The sequence below is a fragment of the Trichosurus vulpecula genome, chromosome 6 (genome assembly GCF_011100635.1).
Source record: "Trichosurus vulpecula isolate mTriVul1 chromosome 6, mTriVul1.pri, whole genome shotgun sequence".
In the NCBI taxonomy this organism is placed as follows: Eukaryota; Metazoa; Chordata; class Mammalia; order Diprotodontia; family Phalangeridae; genus Trichosurus; species Trichosurus vulpecula.
This window is the reverse complement of record NC_050578.1, coordinates 5,802,492-5,830,318: the sequence shown is the minus strand read 5'-3', so window position 1 is coordinate 5,830,318 and position 27,827 is coordinate 5,802,492. Positions and strand designations below refer to the sequence as shown.

Below are 27,827 nucleotides of genomic sequence, written 5' to 3'. Positions count from 1 at the left end.
CTGAGGCCCAGAGAGGCAAAGGTAGTTTTAAACAAATTAAAAGGCAGAGCCTGACTCGACCCGGGTGCTCCGTCTCCCCTCTAAGGCTCTCAGCTGCGCAGCCCACTATCCCTTGAGCTCCGGTTGACTCCCGGCCGGCAGCCGCTCCTCTCTCGAGCTCTGCCGAGACGAGCGGGACCCCAGCCCAGCGCCTGGGTTCCTGACCGTGGGGTGAGGCCCTAGCTGTGCGGCGGCTCCTGCCCCGCCAGGTGGCAGCCCCTCCTAATACCTGGCTGTAATGCTCCCCCGCCCACCGGGCACCGCCTCCTCTCTCCCCAAAGTCTCCGCCCATGTCCAGCGGTCCCTTCGGGAGGGGCTGTGGGAGGCGGGGCGCTCTCGGGACGGGGGTGCGGTGGGGGACGTCCCGCCCAGGCCCCGCCCCCCGGCTCCCGCCTGGGCCGGCCCGCCCCCCAGATCTGTTTCGGAGCGGAGGAGAATGGCCCAGAGGCCAAAGCTGCGGCTGCGGCGCAGGCGGCGGCTGGACCCGCGGGCACCATGAGTCTCTGCAGCTTCGTGGTGGCTCTGGCGCTGGGGACGCTCCTCAGCGTGAGCGGGGTGGAAAGGAGCCCCAAGCCCCCTGGGTCGCGCCGGCCCCCCGGCCCCGTCCCGCTGGCGCTCGGAGCGCCCCGACGGCCGCCTGGCCTGCCCTTCCAGCGCCGCCAATCCCCTGTCTCCGCGCCCCTGCCGCTGCTCTCGGTCCCGGCCCCCGGCCCGGGGCAGCACCGCTTTTCGGGCAGGAGCCGGGACGGGGCTTCGGAGGGCGGACAATGTTGCTTCCCTGGAGACCCTCGGGACCGCTGCGACTGCAGACAAGGTGAGTGACCCCGAGACCGGCTCTGGGATCAGGGTGCGAGTGTGGACAGGTGAGCCCGTGTGCGGGGAGGCAAAAGTGGTGGGCTTGCGTGATTGGGGATGGAGGCAGCTTCCCGGAGCCCTGGGAAGACCCGGGCCTGGAGAAATGGCTAGTGCATCCGAGTTTCTGAGGCCCAGAGAGGGCAAGGGACTTATCCAAGATCACACAGCTGCCGCACTGTAGCAAAGTCTAGCCTCAGACCTAGGTCCTGAGATCTCCTAGCTAGAGATATTTGCACTGTACCAAATTGCCTTTCTCTTTTTGGGAGTCGGAGCCGGGCGCTTTCGCACCTTCATTTTCTTTTCGAAAACACTCCTGATTCTTCCAGCTCAAAAATTCAGTGATTCTGGGAGTAAATGTTGTAACTGCCCCACTATCTGCATTGTCAGGTATGTTGGCAGCGAGCGATTTGGGTAGTTGAGCGAGCGAGTGAGCTAGCTGTCAACCTGCTTCGGGTACCAGAGCTGGCTGAAGGGGCGGGAGGGCTCGGTGCTCGGCGCTGTCTGGAGCAACAGTGGGATGCTCTGCTGGCGGGGAATTGGTGTTTAATGGGAGAGCTTCCCCCAAAGATTGCCCAGCGGTGGCATTCTATGATGTTTTCATAAACCCAAATCCCCGGTTTCCCCTCTCACCTTGGCCATTATTTTTAGAAAGAAAAACATTCTTCCTCTGGCGAGATTCATTGCCCAGAATCCCAGTAGTTAGTCGAAGCTCAGTTCGAGAGCGAGACGGGGGCATTTCCTCCATAGGAGATCCTAGAAAGCCCCTCGGCTGAGCCAACGTCTCCTTCCTGCCAAAGTGCTGGAGGCAATCGATCTTCTTCTTGGCTGGAGCAAGAACAAAGCTGCCCCAAGGCAATCCTTTGTGAACCAACCAAAGGCCCTCCTAGGAACGGGAGAACCTCGTTGGAGACACCTAGCTATTTACTTTCATTCTAATCTATCTCTAGCGACGTCGATGGGAAAGATAAGGGTAGAACTCTACAAGACTAGTTTCCGGTTACTTTGCGTGTGAAAGAACCACTACAACAAACTATGACATCCCCGCCTTGAACTCTGCCCCTTAGATTTGGAATTCCAGGCAGAGTTCTTTTTTTTCACACCAGGATTCTCTCCGATTTTAGCGTTTAGTATGCTAGACTGTGTGACCTTGCCCAGGTAATTTCACCTCTCTCCCTGTGAGTTTCCTCCACTTTAAAATGTGAGGGTTGGGCCAATGGTCTCTGAGGTCCCTTCAGGTCTAACATTCTGGTAGGATGTCTTCAGAGGCAGAGACATGGTCTAGTGGCTTACAGGCTCAGACATCCTGCCTCAGATGCTTGGTAACTGTGTGACTTGGTAAGTTGCTGGACTTTTCTCATGGTTGGAATACTGGACTTAGAATGTGGAAGACGGGCTCACATCTGGCTTCTGATGCTTACTGGCTGTGTGGCCATGGGCCTGTCACTTAATTACCCTTGCTGTAAAATGGGAACCTCCATTTCTTTGCTTCTGTTTGAATTTCAGTTTAGCTATGCCTTTATCTATGATGTCAGCCAGGAGGCAGACTGAACAAAGACGCTTGAACCATTACCCTGTTAATTGTGTGACGATACCTGAAGTAAAGCCAAAATAACATATATGTAACAGCCTTTCCAAATGTGTAAGAGCTATGGAAATGTTACTTGTCCCTGTGTTACTGTTCAGTTACTGAAAGGTCCCGTTTCCCTCTTTGGGGGAAGCTTTTCGGCTTACATCTGATTGTCCTCTCTGCCCACCCTAGGGGAAGGAATGGCATGGTAATCCATTTCCTTTCATTTGGAACCTAGGGCATGCCTCATTTGGTCCCCCACCGAGGCTAGCTAGCCTTTTAACTCTTCCTTTGGCTGCTGGAGTCCTTTGGGCTACAGGAAAGTCATAGCAGGGTTAACACCTGATTCTTCTGTTCAGGAATGAAGTCATCACTGCTACATTCATATTCCATGGCAAGAATGTTGATGGGCTTGTAATGGCCTGGAGCTGGCCCCAGCTTGGAGCTCTAGGGTTTCCTTGCTATTTACTCTAAGGCATATCTATGACTTCAGTATTAAAATTCCCACATAGAGCAACACTAGTAACAAGAGCTGAATACCACCACCACCACCGCCGCCGCCACTGCCACCCACCACCATCACCACCACTGCCACTGCCACCACCACCATCACTGCTGCCACTGCCACCGCTGCCACCGCCACCACCACCACCACCACCACCACCGCTGCCACCACTACCACTACTACTACTACTACTACCCTCTTCAAAACCCAACCCATTCCCCATGCCACAATGAAGATGAGGAGGCAAAGGAAGGGGATGACAGCCAGGGGGCTATATATTGAAGACTCCCTGTCCTAAAACTGATGTGAAGCCCATGAAAGAACCCTGAAGCCCTGATCCTATCTGAGCTCTGGCAATACTACTGATTGACACAGCACCCCAGCTCTATTAACTTTGTCTGACCAAGCTGGGTCTCTTGCCAAGCTTTTAAAAATCTGGTTCTACCCTCTATTGCTTCTCTCTGCTCCAAGAGAATCCTAATCATCCATTATCCATCATAAAATTTGACAAATGAGTTTATCTGTATGATTGGTGTTGCCTTTATCATCCTTCATAAGCTTTTTAAAAATGAGCCTGTGTTCTAAACAGGTGCTTCTTTTGACACTCTCTCTCTCTCTCTCTCTCTCTCTCTCTCTCCCTCTCTTTCCCCCTCCTCTCTCTCCCTCTGTCTCTGTCTCTCTCTCTCCCCCTCCTCTCTCTCTCCCTCTCTCTCCCTCCCTCTCCCCCTCTCTCCCTCTCTCAATCCCTCTCCCTCCCTCTCTCCCACTCTCTCTCTGTTCTCTCTCTCTCCTCTCTCTCTCCTCTCTTCCTCTCTCTCTCTCTCTCTCTCTCTCTGTTTCTCTCTCTCTCCCTCTCTCCCTCTCTCCCTCTCTCTCTCTCTCTCTCTCTCTCTCCCTTCCCCCCCCTCTCTCTCCCCCCCTCCCTCCTTCTCTGTCTCTCTGTCCCTCTTTCTCTCAATTTAATGACCATTTCTCTTAATTGGCAATAATTCAAGTATTTGCTGGCTGAGCCACAGTTTAGTATCTTTTTGGCCTCTAATTGTATATCAGTTAAATTTCTCTATAATTGATATTAATGTAATTTTTACTGTTGATTATCCATGCTTCATTATTAATAACTTATTTAAATACACCAGGATTGAGTGTTTGTTTCATTGTCTGTGATCTCTTTTTTTCTGAATCGTTTCTTTAAGCTTCATATTAAATTTGATCTTTGCTCTAACAAATCAGTGGTCTGAATGCACACAAACAGCTGATTCAAGGAGTCCTTCCTTGCCCTCAAGAAGCTTACATTCTATGAATATGATAGAGTACAATTATGCTGTAAGAAACCTAGGAAGACTAGGAAGTGGTGCAGAGTGAAGCAGGCAGAACCAGAAGAAAGAACAATTCATAGGATAACAGCAATACTGTAAAGACAAACAAGTGTGAAAGACTTAGGAACTCTGATCAACCCAATGACCAGCCAAGATCCCAGAGGCTCGTGGCGAAGCAGGCTCCCCACTTCGGAATTACATCGACTTAGAATGCTAATGGAGACATACTCTTTGGACATGGCCATCACGGGAATTTGTTTTGCTTGATCATATGTGTTTTGTGACAGGGCATTATGCTTTTCTTGCTCTCTCGGTTTGTTGTGGGGTGGGGAGGAGGCAGGAGGGAAAGAAAGATGATCTTTGTTTGTAAAAAAATTAATTTAATAAAGGGAAAAGAAGCAGCTTTCATTCTACTGGTGTGTGTGTAGTGGGGAGAATCTAACACATACACAAATAAGGAAATATTAAGTAATCTGAGGGTGGAGAGAGCACCAACACAGAGGAAGATCATAGAGACCTTAGAAAGGAGGTGGTATAGGAGCTGAGCCTGGAATGAAGCCAGGTGTGGATTCGAAGAAGTAAAGGTGAGGAGAATTTGTATTCCAGGCATAGGGACCAATTTGTACAAAAATTCCGATGTGGGAAATGGGATGCTCAGGTCAACTAGTTTCACTGGAATGTAGAGACCTTGAAGGAGATTAATTTTAAAGCAGAAAAAGTAGGTCAGAGCTCAAGTGTGAAGGACTTTAAATGCCAGGCCACAAAGTTTGGTTTTATCCTTGAGGCAACAGTAAGCCCCTGGAGATCTGGGGGCTGGGGATTAACATAGAGCTTTAGGGAGATTATTTGGCCAGCTTTGTGGGGGATGGAGTGGAAAGGGAAAAGACTGGAGGCAGAGAAGCCAGTAAGGAGCCTACTGTAATAGGGCAAATACCAGGTGATAGAGGCCCTGAGCAACAGTGGTGGCCTTCTGAGCAGAAGAAGAAATGGAGGGGTGAGAGGTTGGCAATATAGAATGGACAAGACTTGAGAGCAGAATGGATACTGAGGATGAGGAAACATGAAGATTCAAGGATGGCGCTAAGGTTTTGAACTTGGGTGACTGTTAGGATGGTGGCACCCTCAACAGAAAGAAGCTCGTTTGGAGGAATGAGTCTGAGATGGAGGTGTCCAGCAGGCTGTTGGTAACGATATATTGCAGCTCAGGAGAGGGAGACAGAGATAGAGACAGAGAGGCAGAGACAGACAGAGGCAGAGATACCGAAAGAGACAAGAGACAGAGACAGACAGACAGAGGCAAATAGAGAGACAGACAGAGGCAGAGATACAGAAAGAGACAAGAGACAGAGACAGACAGAGGCAGAGAGAGAAATGCTGGAGTCAGAGGATCATAGATACAGAGCTGGAAGGGACCTCAGATGCCATTTGGTCCATCTCTTTCATTTTACGGATGAAGGAACTGAGGCCCAGAGAGGTTAAGTAAATTCCCCAAGGTTACTCAGCTAGTAAGTGTTGGGGGTAGGATGTGAATACAAGTTTTCTTGATTCCAAATTCACCAGTCTTTCTACCATGCCAGAGAGATGACAATGAAAGGAAACTCCACTATGTTCTTAGGTGGCACAGGATAAATGCCATTACTATTTGTAACATTTAAGATTTCCCCAAAAGAATCATTCCTATTTCTGACTTACAGTGCCCGTCTATGCTGAGTATAACTTATTGAATGGAAAACTTATGAGCACACTGGGCATAGAGTTTGGAGACCCAGGTTTGAATTGCAGTGTGGTATTTATTCTTTTTGAATCTCAGTTTTGCTCATCTGTAAACTGGGATAATGATACTGAGACTGTTGGTTGGGTCGCTATGGAGACGGTGCTTTGTAAGCCATACAGTGCCACTGAAAAAAAAGCGCTTGAGATTGAAGTCAACAGCAATTGCTTTTGTTTTTGATATAAAAAAGAAGACATCTGCTGTGCTCTTGGAAGTCCATCTCTTGTCTGAAATGGATTGGAATGACCCAATTGGCCCAGAGGGTTGTCCAGCCCTTGGCTCTCCCCCTTCCTTCCTGTTTCATCTAGTCTCTATGTTGTTGTGCTCCTGAGATCACACAGGTCACAGCTAGAAGGGTCTTTCTGGTTCATGAGTCCAAGCATCTCATTTTAAAGATGAGAAAACTGAGGTCCAGAGAGGTTAAATGACCCTCCCAGGGATCACACATTGTCAGAAGTGGAGTTTGAACCAAGGTTCAAGTCTAATGTTCTACCTACCATACCACACCGCCTCTCAAAATAAGTACAGAACCTTCTGTTCTTTCTTGCCTGGTTTTCAAAATTAGGCATTCTTGCCTATTGTTAAGGCCATTGGCAGATAAAAAACCCTTTGGAAGTAGAGGAAGCATCATTCCAAACTGTGGACCAGGAGAAGAGAAAAGTTGTTTAGTTACCTGGGCTTGGATAAGCCAGAGCCCACGGGATCATGGGCTCACAGCACTGGGGCCAATTCAGGTGTGCTAATCACCCTTGGTGCCATCTTCCAGGTGATCCCCAGCCCTGAGCTGGGATGATGCACGTCAGTCCTAGGATGCGACCGGCCTGCTTCCTCATTCTAGTCAAACTCTCCTTCTTCTTGGCAGTTTTATTCCTTTTAAAATGTTTTTATGAATTTTAAAATCATCAGCAAATATGAACAGTACAGGAAGAGCAAAAAAGGATTTGTAAATGAAACTGTATATACTTTGGATTTTTAAAGTGTATGTTAAGTTTAATGTAGCAGTAATAAAAATTGTCTCGAGCATATCCTCTTATAAACGTTTTTGTTGTCGTTGTTCAGTCATTTCAGTCATGTCCAACTCTTCATGATGTCAGTTGGGGTTTTCTTGGCAAAGATGCTGGAGTGGTTTGTCATTTCCCTCTCCAGCTCATTTTACAGATGACAAAACTGAGGCAAACAGGGTTAAGTGACTTGTCCAGGGTCACACTGCTAGGAAGTGTCTGAGGCCAGATTTGAACCCATGAAGATAAGTCTTCTTGACTTCAGTCCTGGCACTCTATCCACTGTGCCACCTAGCTGCCCTTTTGTGTGTTTTATTGTTGTTTATTTCTTTTTGTTGTTGTCTCTATCACTACCTACTAAGCCATAACCAAGGGGAATATGTTGTACCTTCCTTTCCTTTAGAGGCAGGCAGGCAGTCAACCAGAATTTGTTAAACATCTACTATGTGTCATAAATTCAATTGCTCAGTCCAGTATCAAAACTTGTGTCTCCAGTATAGGTAGGGGGGTCCACCGGAAAGAGCCCTGGATTTGGAATCAATGGGTCTTGGCAAGCCAGGCTCCCAGTGGCACATGTCTGTAATTCCAGCTACTGAGGAGCCTCAGGCTGGTGGATTTCTGGAGCTCAGGAGTTCTGAGCTTCAGTGGCCTAAGCCAATCTGGTGTCATACTGAGACTGGCACCAATACAATGGGGGAGTGGGGAAGGGCACCAGGATGCTTAGCTCAGGATGGAAGCACAGCAGGTCACCACTTCCATGGCCTTGATTTACCTGTATGTACATTGAGGGGTTTTGATCCTCTGTCAGTGAATTTTTATTCTGAAATGGATAACTATGCCACTGAACCCCATGGGAGGGGTGTTGAGCCATTTACTTTAGGCAGTATATAAATGAAAGGAAAGCATTGGGACTGCACAGAGTGTTATTTGGGGACTCTTTCCTGGTTGATGCTATCACTTGATGTGTCATAGCCACTCAGCAAATGGTCCTGGGAATCTGAAAATACCCAATTAGCTGCACCAGCCTGACTCAATCTCAGTTCAGCTGAAATCCTTCTGCCTTTCAGGTTTCCCTCCCTACTTCACTGCATGCTTCTCACAGCAGTTGAGTTTAAGAATTGCTCCCTTTAGGGCGAGACAGCTTCTGAGTGGGGGGGTTCCATCTGCTCTGTGAACGCAGCATTGCCAGCCAGGGAGAAAAGCAATGCTGACTTCATCCTTGGCAATTGGGTTCCCTTTACCACTCTCCTTTTTTTCCCCCCATCTTGAACTTGACAAACATCAACAAAGATGACCTTTTCCATATACAAAGAAGACCAGAAAAATATGATTGTTAATGAAACTGTGAATCTCTATTCCATAGAGCTTATTTTTTAAAGTATATATTAAATTGTCTATTACTGCCAGTTTGTCTATCTCCCTCTGCCCTTCTGCTTTCTTCTGTGTATTTTTAAAATGTTTTATTTATATTCCTTTATTTTCTTCTCTTTTTTGCATCACTATCACTAGCCCTAAACTCCACCCCATAACTCTTCTCCTAATCCCCCACAACCCAAAGCCCTCTTTTGAAATTCATAAAAATAGTCAGATGAAACAAATCCATACATTGGCCATGCCTAAAAATGTATATACCATATTGTACCTCTAATCTATTGTTTCTCTGCTAGGATACCTGGGAACATCCTTCATTATCACTCTTTTGGAGGTATTTCCAGTTACTGTATTCATCAAAACTCTTAAGTCTTTTAAAATTCTTTCTCTTTGCAGTCCTGTTGTCATTGTACAAACGTTCCTCCTGGTTTTGCTTACTTCACTCTGCTTCCGTTCATAGAAGTCTTCCCAGATTTCTCTGACTCCATTCCTTGCATCATTTCCTATGGAATAACAATATTCCATTACATTCATATACCAGTGTCTCTGGATCTAAGAGCATGCATTAGGGAGTAAGGTGTAAGAAGCCTGGAAAGGTAGAAGGGAGCTAGGTTATGAAGGGTTTTGAATGACAGAGCATTTTGTATTTGCTTCTGGAGGCAATAAGGAGTGACTGGACTTTATTGAGTAGATGGGAGGAGGGTGGTGACATGATCTTGGACCTGCATTTTAGGAAAGTCATTTTAGTGGTTTAATGGAGGGTTGGAGTAGGGAGAGACTTGAGCAGGCAGACTCACCAGCAGCTATGGAGGTAATCAAGGAGGGAGGTGATGAGGGCCTGCACCAGTGTGGAGGCAGTGTCAGAGCAGAGAAGGGGCCACATTTGAAAGGTATTGCAAAGGTGAAATCCACTTTGCAGTAGCTTAGACATGGGGGTGAGAGAAAGTGAGGACTCCAGGATGACTCCTAGGTTGCAAACCTTGGGGATGAGAAGGATGGTTTTTGCCCTCTATAGTAACAGGGAAGGCAGGAGGTGGGGAAGGTTTAGGGGGAAAGAGAATGAGTTCTGTTATGGGTTCTATATTGAGTCTAAGATGGCTACTGGACTTCCGTTTGAAGATGTCTGAAAGGCAGTTGGAGATTTGAGATTCGAGGTCAACAGAAATTGGGGAAGGAAAGGTAGCTTTGAGAATTATCAGCACAGACAGTGCCCATCTGTTGACCTATAGCGAAACAGACTGTACATTATAGTATACCTGTCCTCCACACCTTCTCCAGCAGTTGGCCTCTCCATTTTTGGTCATCCTTATCGGTCTGTTGACTGAGGTAGAAAGAACCTTGGAGTTATTTTAATTGACATTTCTCTTATTATTGGCGATTTGGAGCATTTAAAAATACGGTTGTTTATAGTTTGCATTTCTTTTTTTGAGAATTGCCTATTCATGTACTTTAACTGTTTATGTATTGGGGAATGGTACTTGTTCTAATACATTTGTATTCATTCCTTATATATCTTGGGTACAGATCTTTAGCAGAAAGATATGCTGTTAAGTCCTAGCCCCCTCCTTACTGTACTGTTCAGAAAAATATGCTGTAACTCCCTGTTAATTCTAATTATATTGATTTTATTTGAGCAAAAACTTTTCAATTTCATGTGGTCAAAATTGCCCACTTTATCTACTGTGATCTTTTCAGTCCCTTGCTTGATAAGTCTTCCCTTATCCAAAGTCATGGATGCTATCTGTTTCTTTCCCCTTTTATTTTGTTGATGATATGACTATCTAGATCATGTATCTACTCAGAGATTATTCTATTATATGACATGAAACATTGATCTAAACCTATTTTCTATCAGACTGCTTTCTAGTTTTCTTAGCAGTTTTTGTCTAATAGTGAGTCCTCAACCCAGGAGTTGGAGTCCTTGGGTTTCTTGAACACTATGCTACCATGTTTGATTGCTTCTTTTGTTACTAATCAGTTCCAGTGATTTACTTTCCTGGTTTTTAAGCAGTACCAAAAATTTTTGATGATTTCTACCTTATAGTCTGGTTTGGGATTCGGTACCACTATGTCCTGTTACTTTATTTTTTTCCCATTTTTTTCCTTTTGATTTTTGACCATTTGTTACCCTAGATGAATTTTGGTACTATTTTTCTAATTTTCTGATGTAAACCTTGGTAATTTGACATTAAACTAAATAATATTGTCATTTTTATTATATTGGCAAAGCCCAACTCTGAGCTACTAATATCTTCCTAATTATTGAAATCTTTTTGCTTTGCCTCATTTGTTTATGAGGTTTTATGACTTTGCATATGTTCTTTTTTATATTTTTTTTTGCAAAGGTGCCATAAAGGGCTGAGAAATGGGTATATTCTTTTCTATTTACATTCTATGGTCGCCAGAGATTTATATCATGTTTAACTTTTCTAAAATTATGTTCAGATCCTCCACTTCTTTCTTATCTTTTTTTTTTTTTAGATTTATCCAGGTCTGAAGTAGCCATATTCCAAACTATTAGGATTTTGTTCTCTATTTCTCCCTGTAATTCAATCAGCTTTTTCTTGCTATTCAGTACTGATAGATAGACAGATAGATTGATCAATTGATAGATAGATAGATAGATACTTATTTCATTGCCTAAAGTTCCTTTATGGATACTGGTTTCCCAGATTATCACTTTTAATCATATCTGTTTTTGACTGTTGCCTTGTCTGAGAACATGATCGCTATCCCTGCTTTTATAAGTTCACCTAAGGCATAGTAAATTCCGCTCCAGGTCCTCGTTTTGACTCTGTGTGGATCTTTATTTTTCAAGTGTGTTTCTTATAAATAAGATAATTATTGAATTTTGCTTTTTTTTTTCCTGCTACCCTCCTCTGTTTTATGAGTACATCAACCCCATTCATGTTTGTGGCTGTGATTGTTAATGATGTATTTCCTGTCATCATATCTTATATATTTTTTTCTTTTTTCCAGCCATTCCTTTCTTTACCAAAAAGGAAGAGGAAATGAAAGGGAAGCAATGTGCTCCTCCCTAGTATTCTATGTAGCTTTCTTCCATTCCTCTGCATCTCTCTTTCCCTAGTCCAGACCACTCATCACTGGCTCTTACACTTCCTCTCTCTCTCTTTTAATCTATCATTTATGATCCACAGCTGATGATGGAATTTGTTTTGCTTGTGACTATTCCTTCCCTGTATCTACCATCTTCGTTAATTACCTTCTCCCTTCTCCCCAGCTGATTTTAATGTATTTCTACACTAAACTGTTTGTGGGTCTTCAACCTGCTTTTGCCTAGTTTAGATAAATTGAGATTAATGAGATGTTTGTTCTCCCTACCCCTTCTTCTGTGTTTGCATGCTTTTCTTCTCATATATCTCAATTATGCCCAATAACAATTTCCTCCCCCTCTCCCTCATTTCTCTCTCAATATACTACTCCCTTTTCATTCCTCTCTTACAAACAACAGAAGAGAACAAAAATAACCCTGGTGACTTTGGTTGTCTTTCTTAACTCTGTGAACCTTGATGACTGTAGGATTTTGAAGGGATATTTGTTTCTTCTCCTCCTCCCTTCAGAATATAAGTACTTCATCATCATTAACTCTTTCTAATTCCTCAAATGTGTTTACCTTTCTAGGTTTTTCTTGCTTCCTGTATTCGCATTTCAAAGGCTCTACCCAGCTGTAATCTTTCCATCTGGAATGCTTGAAGGTCTTCTCTTTTAATGTGGGTCCATTTCCCCATAGGATTACTCTGAAAGGGAAATTTATCCCTGGTTGAAAGTCTTTACCGTTCAATTTTCAGAATATCATTATATAAAACGTTCCCTCCTATATGCTAGTTTTGGCTTTGTCTTTTGTGATCCCACATGTGGTTCTTTAGCACTTACATTCTCTTCCTGGCTGTTCATGCTACTTTTTCTTTGACCTGGAAGCTCTGGATCTTGGCTCTGATGCTCTGGGCTTTCTTTAAGGAGCTGACCAGTGGATTTTATCTTCACTTTGTCTTCTACTCCAGTAGATCTGGGTTGTTTTCTTTTATGATTTCTTGAAATGTGGCATTTTGGTTCTCAGAGATTTGGATAGTTCTTAAATCATCTCTCTTGGGCCAGGTCAGTTGTTTTTGATAGTAGATGCCTTAAAGAATCTTTTGTGTTTTGATTGTTCAGGGGGATCAGGGAAGGCTTCATTTTAGATCTTTGCTGGGAAAAGCTAGCCTCTTTTACACCCTCTCATATTCGGTCTAATCTTAACTTGAAGTGTAGGTTTCCTTTTTTTTTTTTTCTGACAATTCATTAATTAATTCAGTCTGTTTGTAAAACATCAGGTTCAGTTGGGCCTTACAAAGACCTCTACTCAGATCTTTACCTTGCTCCATCCTATCTGTGTGACCTTGGATAAATCACTTCCTCTTGGATGGTTCGCAGTTTCTCCAAGTATAGAATGAGGGAATTGAATGAGATAATCTCTAAGGTCCCTTCTAAATTTAAATCATACGTATAATATGATGGAAGCACAGACCCTGAATGCCTGCTGTGTGTGAGTTTGAGTTAACAAACATTCATTCAGCATCTCCTATGTAAATGAATTTGTGGGGGAAAACAGTGAATTCTGGTTTGTAGGTATTGAGTTTGAGATTCCTCCAGGACATGTAGTTTGAAATATCTAATAAGCAATTGCTGATATGGGACTGGAGTTCATGAGAGTGATTAAGGCTGGATATCTAGAGCTTGGAATCACCTGAAAAAAAAACATTATAATTGAATCCATGGGAGCCGATAAGATCACTGAGTAAGAGTATGCAGATAGAGAGCAAAAGGCGTGCAGAGAGAGATAGAAACAGAGAGAGAGACAGTGAGAAAAAGAGGAGAGAGAGAGAGGGAGAGAGAGAGAGAGAGCTTGTGAGTGCTAGAGCCCCTTTAGCCTGTTGTTCTTTCTAAAAGAGCCGAAAAAGAAAGGTGGGGTTTTGTATTCATTTTTTCTATGTTTAATCATTTCAGTAAATATTGAGTGCAATTCACAAACATCCTAAACACAATTTAAATGTGTAAGATGGCTCATGTGAGAGGCCTCTCCTGCGGTGAGGCAGCTACCAGTCCATTTTATCCTGCGAAGGAAAGGCATTTCATGAATAATCAACGGTCAGTCACTATGAATTAATGAGAACAAATAGGGCCTTTTCAGTGAAACACTTATGAAACAGTGTGGCTAGCGTGGATGATTAAAGAGCGCTGGCTTTCATTTTTTACTTTTTTTTACTTTTTTTTTTACATTTTTTACATTTTTTACATTTTTTACTTTACTTTTTTTACTTTTCATTTTTACATGAGTTAAATAAAAATAGCCGTTTCATGATAGCAAAATGGGAATATTTTACCTCTTAAGTATCGTTGGAAGTGACACACTCCATCGTAGGAACTGTTTCTTCTCACCACTAGCATGAGCACAACCAATGCCCACATCTTCCAAACATCTGCCCTCTCCCACAGCGTTTGAATAAATTTCAGCCTAAGGTTCAAAATCCAATTACTTTTAGATTCTTTCAATATGTGGCTTTGGAAGTTTCGTAATTCAGGCCGAAATGTAGCCTCCCATCCTTTGCAGCTGGTGTCGGCTAGGAAGGACCGCAGTTATTGCTTAACAGATGTGCGGTAACGGGAACTTTTCTATTACTCTTGTAGAAATTTCACTTGGCCGGCTGTTGGACATCTCTCAAAACTTTCAGAAGTCTCTGTTTTTCTCAGGATCAGAACAATAAGATAATCTCATCCACATGGCATTCCCATAGCCCTAGACAAGACAAATGACTAGGGTGCATACGCAGTATGACACACAATGGAATGGAAGAGTTGTCGCTCCTTCAGCCTGCATTGGGAGAGGGAATTTCTACATGTGGGAGTTCTCTTTATCAGTGAAGGTCGCATGGGTAGTATGGAGCAGAATAAAGACTTGAACAGTGGTCTTTGTAAGCCCCAGCTGAATTAGGTGATTTACAAACACTGGTTGAATTAATGAATGAATTAAATTTTGAAAAAAAATAAAGCAACATTTCCAGTTAAGATTCAACAACATGAAAGGCTGTAAAAAAGCCCTAATTTCCCTCATACCCACTCTACTAGCAAAGCTCTAAGATTTTCAGGGGTGGAAACCTGCAGCCTTGAGACCACATGTGGCCCTCTAGGTCCTCAAGTGTGGCCCTTTGATTGAATCCAAAACTCACAGAACAAATTGGTTTGGATTCTGTCAAGGGGCCTCACTTGAGGACTTAGAGGGCTACATGTGGCCTCGAGGCCACAGGTTCCCCACCCCTGCCCATCCCTCTATTTTGTTCCTCAGATGACACATTTGAAAGGTGTTTTTTAAGAGCCATCCAACACAAAGTCTTAACCCCCTCCTTTACTGTGCTATGGAGGTAGCCTGGAGGTCTCAAGGGCTGCACTTGTAATGTGCTTCCAAGCTGGGGCCAAGCTTGATCCTTGGGCAAATCCATTTAAATAAATGGTGCTGTCAATTTAAATTAGAGATTATAACTGTTACATTTTATTTTTCTTCTTCTCTAGATTGTAAAAGATTATTTTGTCTGTACTCATTTCAATTCACTTTATTTCATTAGAATTAATCTTATTGCTTATCTGCATCAGGGGAAGGTGTTTTCATACCAAGAGCTCCTCACACTAATGAAATCTCAGGTCTACACTTCCCTCCCTAAGTTCTATTACTATGTTAGTGTGAGTGAGACACATGTAAACAACCCAGTAAACACACGTGAGACTCCTTTTTGGTCCAACCCAATGACCCGTGGCTTCTTTTTCCCTCTCTGGCATCTCAGTACAGTATTAGGGACTTCCTAAGCTCTAGGCTTGGGATGTCCTGGTTTGGGCCCTGCAGCAGCTTGCTGGGTGATGCCTCCTACAGTTTAATGGGGCTTCTGGAGTCCCCAGCCTGGGGCTTTCTGACCCTTGTAGTGCCTCTCAGGACAGCCCTCCATTCTTCTTGCCTCTAGACATGGACCCTTGTAACTACACCTGCCCTGTCCTTGGCTAGGCTCGCTTGCTGGAGGGCCAACCATTTTTACTGCCAGTGGGCTTCTGGCTGACTTTTTGTGCAGTTCTGGGGTGGAAGAAGTCACCTCCTGGAGTTTCCTACTGGATTTTAAAAAATCAGCATTCAGTCTGATTTGAACTTAAGGGTTCTGTCAGAGTCGAAATGTGGGAGTTGGGCAGCCTGACTCCACTGAGGCCACCATCTTGGCAGGAAGTCTAACTGGATTGTTTTTCAAGCATATTTTGCCAATTCTTTAGCAGTTTCTACTATTGCTGTTTTCCAGAAAAACAATTTCTCAGTGAATCATTGTGAAAAAATATTTTCCACAGATATTTCCAGGTTGTTTAGCTCAATCATTATTTTGTCTTGTTTCCTCTTAACTAATTTCGTTTCTCCCTTTGTCTCCTTCGGTGCATTTACTCCCCTCACTGGATGTTTTCCATTAGACGGAGCTTTGTTTCTGGGACCATCACTGGTGTTCATTTGTCGTATTTCTTCATACCTTCTAGTGACTTGCTATGTCGGAGCTTTTGTCTTGTCTGCTGGTTTTTTTTTTTTTTTTTTTTGCCCTTCTCTTCTGAGAACTTTCATTTGAGGTTTTTTGGTCAAAGAAGCCGCTGCTTCCTTGAGCTGACCTTTCTGTTGGTGTTCTTGCTGGGATATGGAAAAGTTGGACTGTTCTTTGGACTCTTCCTCTGCCTTCATATCTCATAGCCAGAAGTCCTGAGGCCATGTTTTGGGATCAAATATGAGTGTGATCTTTCAAGTCATTTGAACCATTGTGAACCACTTAGCTTCATTTAGAATGAATGAACATGTAATCTTTGAGCCTAAGGATAGCTGCATCCTCAGAATCATCTGGCAATTCTATGTCTAAGTATTACTAACCATGAGGAGCAGCCATGGCAGCCAGATGGCCTCTGCCTGAGCCAGGAAGACTTGGGTTCTAGTCCTTCCTTTGACACATGCAAGTTACTTCATCTCAGCACTCGGGGAAATCTCTAACATGAAAAGTTACTGAGAAGCACCAACCTGCATTGGTGGAGAGAGTTTCCTCATTTGGGAGTTCCTTGTATCAATGAAATAACTGGTCTAGCCCTATCCCTTTTGACCATAGGAAACCAAATAAAAACTGCAAATTATTGTTTCATTTCTTTCACTTAGATATTTTGTGGGAAAATCCTCTATGATTTCCCTCAGCATTCTCTCCTTCCTCTCTTTACCTTGTATCATACTTCATGTATGTGTTTTTATCTGTCCCCAGGGGAACATCAGCTCCTCGAGAACCTTTGTTACTTTTTTCCTGCCTTTGTTCATTCAGTGTCTGGGTATTTTTTCTTTTGTCCATGCCTTTGATTCCATTTGGGGCTTTTCTGGTCTGCAAATTCTTCTAGCCCATGCAAGTCTGGCTGGTGGTCTTAGAAAGCCCTAGAGCCTTTGTAGGTTAAAGGAGTAGCCCAGAGCTCTAGAACCATAAGTGCTGTACCACACACTGGGGTCCTCTCTCAACCTGAGCTGCTGAGCATCCACACTCTACTGCAGAGACCAAGGTTCTAGTGGGCTGGCCACGCTGTTGGAATGCCAAATGTGTGTTTGCCTAAAGACTATTTTCTAGAAGACTCACATAAGGCAGACACTCAAATGGAGGTCAGAAGAGATACGAGGACACTCTCAAAGTCTCTCTGAAGAACTTTGGAATCGATTGTGAGACACGGGAGATGCTGGCACAGGACCACCCAGCACGCCCTGTCCATATCAAAGAAGGTGCTGTGTTCTACCAGCAAAGCAGAATTGCAGTAAGTCAAAAGAAATGAGATGTGCAAATTGAAAGCCATCATCTCCACTCTGAATGTTCACATGGACTATTTGTGCTGACCTGTGGCAGAGCCTTTCGAGCTCATATCAGTCTGATCAGCCACCGTTGGACACATTGAACCTGGACCCCAACCTAGTGATGTCATTGTGGTTCTCTTCAAACACCAACCACCAGTTCTACGTGTCAGAACATTCACCCTCCTTCTCTAAGGTCGGCTACTTATCCACTGTGTTGTCAGGATCAAATGAGGTAGCATTTCTAAAGTCCTTTGCAAACTTTAAAGAATTACAAAGACACTAATGATGATGATGATGATGATGATGCTTTGGCTGTCTACTGCCTGCCTGGCTGCATGCCTAATTTGCTGTCGATATTCAAAGGATCAATGAACACAGTTATCTGTCTGGTTGTAGGTGTTGCCGGATCTCTTATGATATTAACACGTGAGATGACAATAGAAGGGGAAGGACTCCAGATGCTCTTTATTTTTGCCCAGGTTATTGGGCTGACTGCGATCTCGAGCAGAGGGTCCCTATGAGGTGCATGGCCATTACAGAGAGATCAGCCTAATAATCCACAAAGGAAACACCAAGTGGACGAAGGTGGCTCTTGTATAGCTTATGACACACAGTTGGATGGCCAGCCAACTGAGCCGCTTCATCCGTGCATGCCTAACCTGGCTAGGGGCTGCAGATGGCCAGCGAGCTGGGCCTGGAATTGAGCAGAAGGACTAAGACGGGCTGAATGCTTTTTGGTCAGGATTCTTCAACCGCTCTCTGCCACCAGACCATGATTTTCCTGGGGATGCTCCGTGGTCACAAGTCAGAGAACAGCGCCATTGCAGAAGACTCAGAGTTGCAGGTAATTCAAAGAAGTGTACCCCAGCATTTTAACAACGTCAACTTGAATGTGGGAGATGGCAGAGAAGACAAGATTGAGGATAGGTGTGACTATCGAAGGAGCGAGGGATGATGGACAGCTCTCCTGCGCAGTGTATGGACGTCCATTGATGTTAGTAAAATGAGTAAAATTAGAGGAAAGGCTTCGGTGTATCTGGAGGTGTCATAGTGTATCCCATGAAGACTTTGTAAAAAGACATGGATAAAGTTGACACAGGAAGGGAAGAAACAATTGACACAAGTGGATAGGACGTGCCCAGAGATGAGATCACAAGTCCAGCCAACTGAAGTCCGAGGACCCAGGTTCAAGATCTGCTCCCACTACTTGCTACTTTGGTGAACTTGGGAAAGTTAATTAGCTCCCCTGGGCCTCTGTTTCCTCATCCATAAAATGAGGGCATTAAACTAGATGATCTTCCAACTTAAAAAAATAATAATAACGACGGGTATCTACCTAGCACTTTAAGGCTGGCAAAGCACTTTACAAACATCTTCTCATTTGAGCCTCATAACAACCCTGAGAGGTGAGTGTGATCTTTATCCTGATTTTATAGACGAGGAAACCAAGGCATACACCTTGGTGCAGTGTCTAACTCAAATACAAACAGGGGCTGTTAACCCTGATCCCTGCAGGCTGCATGCTGACTTAGAAAACCACATATTAACATTATCTGTGTTTTACTGCATAGCCATATCTCAGAGATACTGTGGGTTTGCTTCCAGACCACCGCAATAAAATGACTATCGCAATAACGCGAGTCACAGGAAATTTTGGTTTCATAGTGCATATAAAAGTTATGTTTACACTATGCTGTGGTCTATTAAGTGAGTAATAGCATTATGTCTAAAAAACCTACATACTTGAATTAAAAATGTTTTATTGCTAAAAAAAAATGCTAACTATTGAGCCTCCAGTAAGTTGTAATCTTTACTGGTGGGGGTCCTTGCCTTGATGTCGATGGATGCTGACTGATCAGGATGGTGGTTGCTGAAAGTTGGGGTGGCTGTGGCAACTTCTTAAAATAAAACAATGATGAAGTTTGCCACATCTATTGACTTCCTTTCACTTGAACACTTAGAGGCCATTGTAGGGTTATTAATTGGCCTAATTTCTTTTTTTTTTTGGAGGGGGGAAGGCAGGGCAATTGGGGTTAAGTGACTTGCCCAAGGTCACACAGCTGGTAAGTGTGTCAAGTGTCTGAGGCCAGATTTGAACTCAGGTACTCCTGACTCCTGGGCTGGTGCTTTGGCCTAATTTCTATACTGAGGGCAGCAAGGTGGCACAGAACAGTGGTCTTGGAGTCAGGATGACTCATCATCCTGAATTTAAATCCAATCTCAGACACTTACTAGCTGTGTGACCCTGGGCAAGTCACTTATCCCTGTTTGTCTCAGTTTCCTCATGTGTCAAATGAGCTGCAGAAGGAAATGGCAAACCACTCCATTATCTTTGCCAAGAAAACCCCAAATGGAGCCATGAAGAGTCAGATGTGACTGAAATGACTGAACAACATGAAAAATTTCAATATTGTGTCTCAGAAAAGGAGGCCTGAGGACAGGGAGAGAGAGGGGGAACAGCTGGTCTGTGGAGCAGTCAGAACACACACAACATTATGAAGTTGCCAGTCACATACAGACTCAGTACAATGACAGTAGTAACATCAGACATCACTGATCACAGATCACTGTAACAGACAGAAGAATAGTGAAGAAGTTTGAAATATCCCCTTGATTACCAAAATGTGATGCAGACACAGTGTTGAACACGGGCTGCTGGAAACATGGCTGATGCACCATGCAAGGTTGCCACAAACCTTCCATCTGTAAAAAATGCAGAATCTTCAAAGCTCAACAAAATGAGGTGCGCCAGTATTTCTATTTATTTTGTTAACTATTTCTCAATCACATTTTCATCTAATTGTGGTACTCAGAAGTGTTGCAGGCAGCAGTGCAGCCGCCACGAGTTTGATTCCTCTGGTAGAGTGCACAGGGCGAAGGACTTGGAATCAAGAAGATATGGGTTCCAGTCATACCTCAGACACTAGCTAGATGACCCGGGATGAGTCACTTGTCCTCTTTCTGCCACAGATTCTTTGTCCTCAGACTTAGGGGAGGGGTAACTTGTGATCTAAATCTGTGATGCTATGATATAATAACTTGTCCTCGGGGAGCTTACATTCAACCATACATCATGCTTTCCTCGAGGTTACCAGTCAACATGGACATTCCTTACAGGACACTAAACCAATGTCCATTGATTGGGGAGTGGCTAAGCAAATGAATATAAGGGAACATTACTATGCTGTAAGAAATAATTAGCAGGATGGACCCAGAGAAGCAGGGGAACTGTAGTGGAGAGGACCTGGCCTTGATGCCAGGAAGGACCAGGTTCAAATCCTACCTCATATACTTTCTGGCTGTGTGATCCTGGGCAAGTCAGGTTATTTAAACCTCTCTGGGCCAGAATTTCCCCCTCTCTAAAATAAGGGAGCTAGACTCCCTGACCTCACAGGCCTGGACCAGCAATAAATCCATAATCTAATGAGCCTGTGACCAGATGCAGAGGAAAATAAGTAGAAAGGGGAAAAGTCTACAGAAAGACTTTTGGTGGTGTTTAGCCATTTTTGGTCATGTCCAACTCTCTGTGATCCCATTTGGGTTTTTCTTGGCAAAGATACTGGAGTGGTCTGCCATTTTCTTCTCCAGCTCATTTGACAAATGAGGAAACTGAGGCAAACAGGGCACAGTGACTTGCCCAGGGTCATATAGCTAGTAAATGTTTGAGGCCAGGTTTGAAACCAGGTCTTCCTGAGTCCAGACCTGGCACTCTATCTACTGTGCCAGCTATCTACCCTGTAAATGGGAAGATCAGAAGCAATAAAAACAATCAGAATGGAAAGTTGTAAATGGATGACCAAGCTTTGTCCTGAAGAAAGGTGGGAGGGAGAAGACCAACTCCCTCCCTATATCCTCCACGTGATGTCAGACCTTGGGGTGTCTTGGTTAGTTTGACTGACCTTTTATGTTCTTTTTTTCTCTTTATTATAAGGACTAACGAGAGAGAGAGAGAGAGAGAGAGAGAGAGAGAGAGAGAGAGAGAGAGTAGAAGAATACAGAAGGAAATGGGAAATTGTGTAAGAACAGAAGATAGCAATAAAATTTTATTTGAAAAACGTGTACATTCTTTGGCCTGATCGCAAAGTGCCGGCATCTGCCATGCATTAGATGATTTATGTCACTGAAGGAGCCAGCTTGAGGGCTGTTGCAAAACTGCTTTCGAGCAGTCAGGAGGAGATAATGAAGGTACTTCTGTTCTTACCAAATATCCAACTTTGAACCAACCTAGTTCAAAGTGTAGCAGCCCTGTGGGCTTCCTTTTCATAGGCCCAGGCCCCAGAGACTTGCTGCTCCTTCCTAGTCAAAGGTCTAGGGGTGACCCCGAGGACCTGGGATTGTCCTAATGTAACTCACAAATGCCCATTCTGTGTGGTCTGTTTTCAATCAAGGAGCCAAGTCTACTGGTCTTTAGGAAAGGAAACTGCTGAGAAAGTGTAGCAAGAACATTCTTACAGCAACGATCCGGCCCCCATCCGGAGGCAGACTTTCTCCTTGCACACTCAAGGGCCTGGGAAGAGTGGTACTGTACAAGGTAGTTAGGCGCAGGTCTTGACATGGCCAAGGAGTGTCTCCCTAGCCCCATGAAGTCCTCCTTCCACCTTGCTGGGCTCTGAGGACCAGTGTCTTTCTGGAGTCCACGGGCAGCACAGCCTCTATCTATTATGAAGGGTCACAATCCCTGAAGCTGCTGCTGCCCTCAGGGGGCAGGCTTTGCTCCATCGTCCAAGGGTGCTTCTTTTGTCTTAATGGCTACCTCTTTCTTTACTCTGCTACCAATGCTGGTTGCTGGTTGCCTGTGGGACCTTTGGTGGATCTGCTGGTCACCTGGGCATTGCTCTCTCACAATTACTGCCCACCTAAAGTCAGAAAAGAACGAACATAAAAGAAACAGAGGCGCCATGTGTTTACTGACACATGGTGACCCGGTGGGAGATACGGTAGCTCAGCGATGGCACCACCTTGCGGTGGGCCTCCCCTCCATGCGGCCTGCTCGCTGAATTTAGCCTCATTCTTCCCCAAGGAGGAAAAAGAAGCAAAACGAGCCAACAGAAGGGCAGATCATTCCTTATACATGCCCACTCGGTTCTGACTCAGCAACTTATGGCCATCACCTCTTCCATTTCCTCAGGCAACCAGAAGTCTTCATGTAGATCTGGGTTCCAGTCCTGCCTCAGACACTCACTAGCTGTGTGACTCCACAGAGGTCACAACCTCTCTGGGCCTCACTTCTGTCATCTGTGAAATGGGGATCATTAGCACCTTCCTCCCAGGGTTGTTATCATGTAATACTTTTACAAGCCTTGAAGGGCTAGGGAGCCCTTAGCTAAGCAGCTGTTTGTTGTATTGTCACCAGCTCTTTAGTCACTCACAGCTGGAAGTGGACTCACTAAGCCTTCAGACATTGGACTGGAAGCAGGCCTGGACTATTTGAGCTCTGCATAACCCACCCACCAGGACTGGTTCTAAGGACCGGAGTACTTCATGGCTGGTCCCCACCCCCATTCCAAAAGCTTTTCTTTACAAGAATTGGTCATTCCAATCGACCAATCAGTCCCTCCCAGTCAGTGCAGTTCTAAAGATGGGATTTTGTTAACAGGCATCTCTGTTTCTTCCCTGCATGAGACTTGAGATTCTCATTAGCCTTTTGTTTGATTTCAGGCAGCTGGGTGGTGCTGGGAATAGTCAGAAAGACTCCTCTTCCTGAGCTCAAATCCAGCCTCAGACACTTCCTAGCCTTGTGACCCTGGGCAGGTAGCTTCACCCTGTTTCCCTCGGTTCCTCATTCTGTAAAATGAGCTGGAGAAGGAAGCGGCAAATCACTCCAGTATCTTTACCACGAAAACCCTAGATGGGATCACAAAGAGTCAGACGTGACTGAACAAGTTTATTTTATTTTAGCCAAAGGTTCTTGAAAGAAACCTGAGCACCGGCGGAGGGTCTGCCTCAAAGTGATGCAGGAAAGAGAGGTGGATAATTACTCATTAATGCCATTTTAATTGATTACACAGGTCTCTACAATGACTTTTAAAATTACTTTGAGGCGCTTTCCCTGTGTGTGTGTGGATATACAGATGTATGTATATATATACACATATATATATATATATATGTACATACGTACGTATGTATGTCTGAATGTGTGTGTGAGTGAGTGTGAGTGTCTGTGTGTGTGTGGTATGTATGTGTGTATATGATGATTTTGTATGTGAAGTGTGTGTGTGTGTGTGTGTGTGTGTGTGTGTGTGTGTGTTGACTCACAGGCTGCATGAAATGGAAAGAACATGGCCCTTGAACCAGAAGAGTGGCAGTCCCTCCAGCACAGGGCTCCCAACCTGAGGTTCATGGGATTCTCTATTCGCCTTCTAGCCTCCTTGGGCCTCAGTGTCCTCATCTGTGAAGTGACAGGGAGTGACCAGACAGCCCCTGAGGCCCCTTCCAACCTGAGATCTGTGATCCTACTGTGTATGACCTTGGGCAAGTCACTTAGCCTCCCAGGCCTCTGTTTCCTCACCTGTAAAATGAGGGGGCTGGGATAGCCTGGTGCCTCCCCAGGGGATCCTGGGAGAATGAAGAGCCATCCTCAGACAGTCTTGCTTTTCCCATGTGTGCAGCTTGCCTGGGCCTCCCTATTTACATGCCATCTCCCCCACTGGAATGGAAGGACATTGAGGGACAAACTGGTTTTGCCTTTCTTTGTATCCTCTCAGAGTAAATGCTTGATAAATGCTTGTTGGCCGACCAACTGGGCTCCGAGGTCTTTTGCGTCTCTAGATAAATCTTGTCTTTGTAGGATAAGAAATCTGCCGGGGAACGCTGGAGAGATGGAGAGTGTGAGAAACCACTCAGTGAAGGTTCCCTCTAGATTCCTGTTACCTTCAAGGATGGATTTTTATTTCCACTTTGGTCCCCTAGAGGCAAAGGACAGAATGAAGGACAGAATGAATGAATGATTGAATGAAGGAAGGAATTGTATTGGCCATCAAGATGAGCTCTTAGCACTTATTCAACCAAGTGCCCTTGAAGAGTTTGGCCTTTGTTTCCTTGATTAAATTAGGAGTCTTCGATGACCTCCTTGCCTCAAGGGAAAGGCTAGTTTACATGGGTTTGAGTGACATGTTTGTGACATCAGAGGCTTTTAGGCCATGTGGTTTTAAGTTGCATTTTTGTGACAATTTTAGGTCACAGGGTGAGTTGCATGTGTGACTCACCTTTGACCCTGAACAAGATATATAAAATCAGAGGTTGGCCTTTTTTTTTTTCCCGGAGCTCTGAGCTACAGCAGGAGTGGCATGTGACTCTGAGCCAGCCTTGTTGAGCTCCAGGCCGAACTCAGATGTTGATGGTTCCTTGATAACTATGAATTGCATTTGGTCTGTTCATAAATGTATGTTTGTAATTTGTTTGTGTTTGCTCTGAAGTTCAGGGTGCTGGTTTTTCCCCCTGAACTAAGTGAATGATGTCTGTATGCTGGATTAAAGTAAGATTGTTAACCCCTTAAAGTTGCTTTCCTTAGTAAAGCAGATCAAAAGAACCTAGGCTTGCAGCATTCTGTGTGCTGGTTGTTGTTGGTTTTACACAGCCACAGTAGCTGCTAGCAAGATTGTTGAAACAGGAATGAATGAAGGAAGGAAGAAAGGAATGAATGAAGGAAGGAAGGAAAGAAGGAATGATTGAATCAATGATTGAAGGAATGAATGCAGGAATAAATGAATGAAGGAAGGAACAAACACACAATTTGGGTGGGTCTGTCAGTCATTTTGAGCTTTGACTTCCTTGTCTGCCCCTAACCATGTTCTCCTTATTGTAAGCAGTCAGCTCGGCCTTCTCTCCCAGAACCAGGCCTACCTCAGGTCCCCCTATAGAACGTCAGCCTGTAGCCTCCAGCATCAGGACTCTTTTCTTCTTTGCCTCAGCTCAAACCCCTGCCAGCTGTGTCCCTTCTGCAGTTAAGGGTCCCGTCATTAGGTCCCAGATGCATTTACCCACTTAACATTCCTTGGTTTGTACAAAGTGATGTATCCTTCAAGGACAAAGGGACAAACATGTTCCCTGACACCTCAGGGGTATAATCTCCCCCATACCACCTTTGTCTCTGGGGAAGCTGACTCAAAATTTAGCTCAGTCCCTCCATTATGCTGCAGAAGACCCCACCAAGTTCATGTCCAGATGCAGTCTTTCCACTGGGCTAGGGCTTTCAGAAGTCACTCCCAAAGATCACTCCTTGCTCCTTGGGACACTGATGTTGCCCTTGCTGCAAAATCCAGCCTGAAACTCCTGGGGGCCAAGGTACCCTGAGGACCATCAACTCATAAGGTTGTGAGGTGTCTCTCCCTCTCCCTACAAGAGAAGCAGACAAAGCTCAAGGCCAGGGAGTGAGGGCCCGTTCCTGAGGGCTGGGGGAAAGTGGCATCAGCCAGGAAGAAGGCCCTAAGGCCGTGGCCTTGACTACCATCTCCCTGGATGCCATGAGCAAGAGTCGCCATGCTCCCCCAGACACGAATGAGACAAAGATTAAGGAGATGAAGCTAACCGGCCTTTTGGAAGATACCAACAGTTCTTCCTACAGAGCCACAGTAAAAAACTTCTTCCCAATTAGTGCCCGTTACAGAAGGCCCACCCATGGCACATTTCCCTTATGCATCCTCATGATTCTACTAGGAGAAAGCTCCCTGGTGCCTTCCTTGGGTAGGGACCACATTAGATCAGCCAAGCAGGCTAATGGGGTTGAATGCACCAGACTCCCATTAGACTATGAAAGGCTTCGTACCCTTTGTGTGAGAGGACTGAGGCCCAGGGTGTGTACAATGGACAGGTTCAAAGTCTCACAATTAGCTATGGGCCTAGAAGTGGAGCCCTGACCCCCTGCCCCCAGGCTACTGGCCACCTCACTGGGAGATGGCCCATGTCCCTGTTAGGATTGTGGCTGATTCCCTCTCCACCCCCGCCCCCCAATCTAAACTCAGCTATCTGCTTGTCTGAAATTGCTGGCAGGTGTCAGCTCCACCATCAGCATGTTAATTAGCAGCTGCTTTTTAAATGCTTATTTCAAGCCATTGCCTCAAGCTGTGAAGGGTGGGGAGGAGGGAGGGGTCTTAGAATCTGGCAGACTTGGGCTGCCACCATTGCACAGAAACCACAGGCTCTGGCCAGTCAAATCGTCAATCAGTTAACAAGCCTTTATGAAGTGCCTCCCAATGCCTGGCCCGGCAGTTCAGATGGGTTCTGGTACTAAGGAATTTGGGCCTTTTCTTCCTCTGTAGGGTCAGTGCGTCTCCGAGGTGGGAAAAATGAATTTGAAGGTACTGTGGAAGTGTATTTCAGAGGAGTCTGGGGAGCGATCTGCAGCAGCGACTGGGACGATGGCGCCGCAGCTGTCATCTGTCGCCAGCTGCACTTCGGGTGAGTTTCCAGGTCAATTTAATTCAACCAACTTGAAATGCCCCCAGTGTGCCAGGCACTGGGAGAGTGAAAGCAGTGATGAAATAGGCCCTGCCCTCAAGGGGTTTACATTTGACTGGGGAGAGAGACAGAGAGAGACACACACACAGAGACAGACAAAGGGAGAGACAGAGAGACAGAGACACACACTCAGAGACAGAGAGACACACAGAGAGATAGAGGGAGAGACAGATAGACACAGAGACAGAAAGAGAGAGACAGACAGGGAGAGAGAGACACACACATACAGACAGACGGGGAGAGAGACAAACAGACAGAGACAGAGAGAGATGCACACAGAGACGGAGAGTCAGAGACACCTGGGGGGATCAGAAAAGACCTTGTGAGATGCAGTAAGAGGCCAGAAGGTTCAGAGTGACTAGCGCACTGGCTGGAGTCAAAAAGACTTGGGTTCAAATCCTGCCTCTTCTTAGCCGTGTGACCATGGACAAGTCACTTAGCCTCTCTGGGCCTCGGTTTCCTCATTTGTAAAATGAGGAGGCTGGACTTGACCTCCAAGGCCCCTTCCAGCTGTATCCTAGAGGATTCTTTTGGTGTGGAAAACTAAAATCTTACCCTCCCCCTGCCCATCCTAGAATGCCACTATAAAAACCTCACGTCTAAATGAAAAGGCCTAGAGACAAATGTTCCTGATACAACCTTTGTCAGTCGAACAGGTGCTGGGAGCTGAGGGCCCCAAGGCCCACCCTGGTCTTTAGAAGAAAAAGCGCATTTTTCAGAACTTGGCATCTGCATTTCTTCTGCAGCTCATTATCCTGCTGCGTCCTGGGACGCCAGTCTTTTCGTGTAATGCACTTCCACCACACATAAAGTATTTGGAACAAGGATTGTGATCCCTAAGTCCACAAAGTAGGTAGCTGGAAGTTCACAGCCTATGTCTCCTGTGGGGGTCCCTTGGGTGTGGTCCCAGGCCTTCATCAACACCCTGCCTGCACCAGCTCAGGAGAAGAAGCAGAGGAAGGAGTCCAGATCCCTGCCCCCCAACCCAACTGTACTGAAGACCCTTCTGCTTTTACCAGAGGTGGGATGCTCCCCAGAGACCTGAATAAGAATACCCCTCAG

At 45.1% G+C, this 27,827-nt stretch overlaps 1 protein-coding gene across 1 annotated transcript in view; it reads left to right on the top strand.

Annotated features, from left to right (window-relative positions):
• The first annotated feature begins 457 nt into the window (after window positions 1-457).
• Window positions 458-27,827, top strand: part of PRSS12 (serine protease 12) — an 81,075-nt gene continuing 53,705 nt past the window's right edge. Inside the window, exons 1-2 of the mRNA XM_036762432.1 lie at window positions 458-853; window positions 26,567-26,705. Coding sequence (XP_036618327.1) covers window positions 535-853; window positions 26,567-26,705 — 458 coding nt within the window. The 5' untranslated portion in view covers window positions 458-534. The remainder of the gene's footprint in view (window positions 854-26,566; window positions 26,706-27,827) is intronic.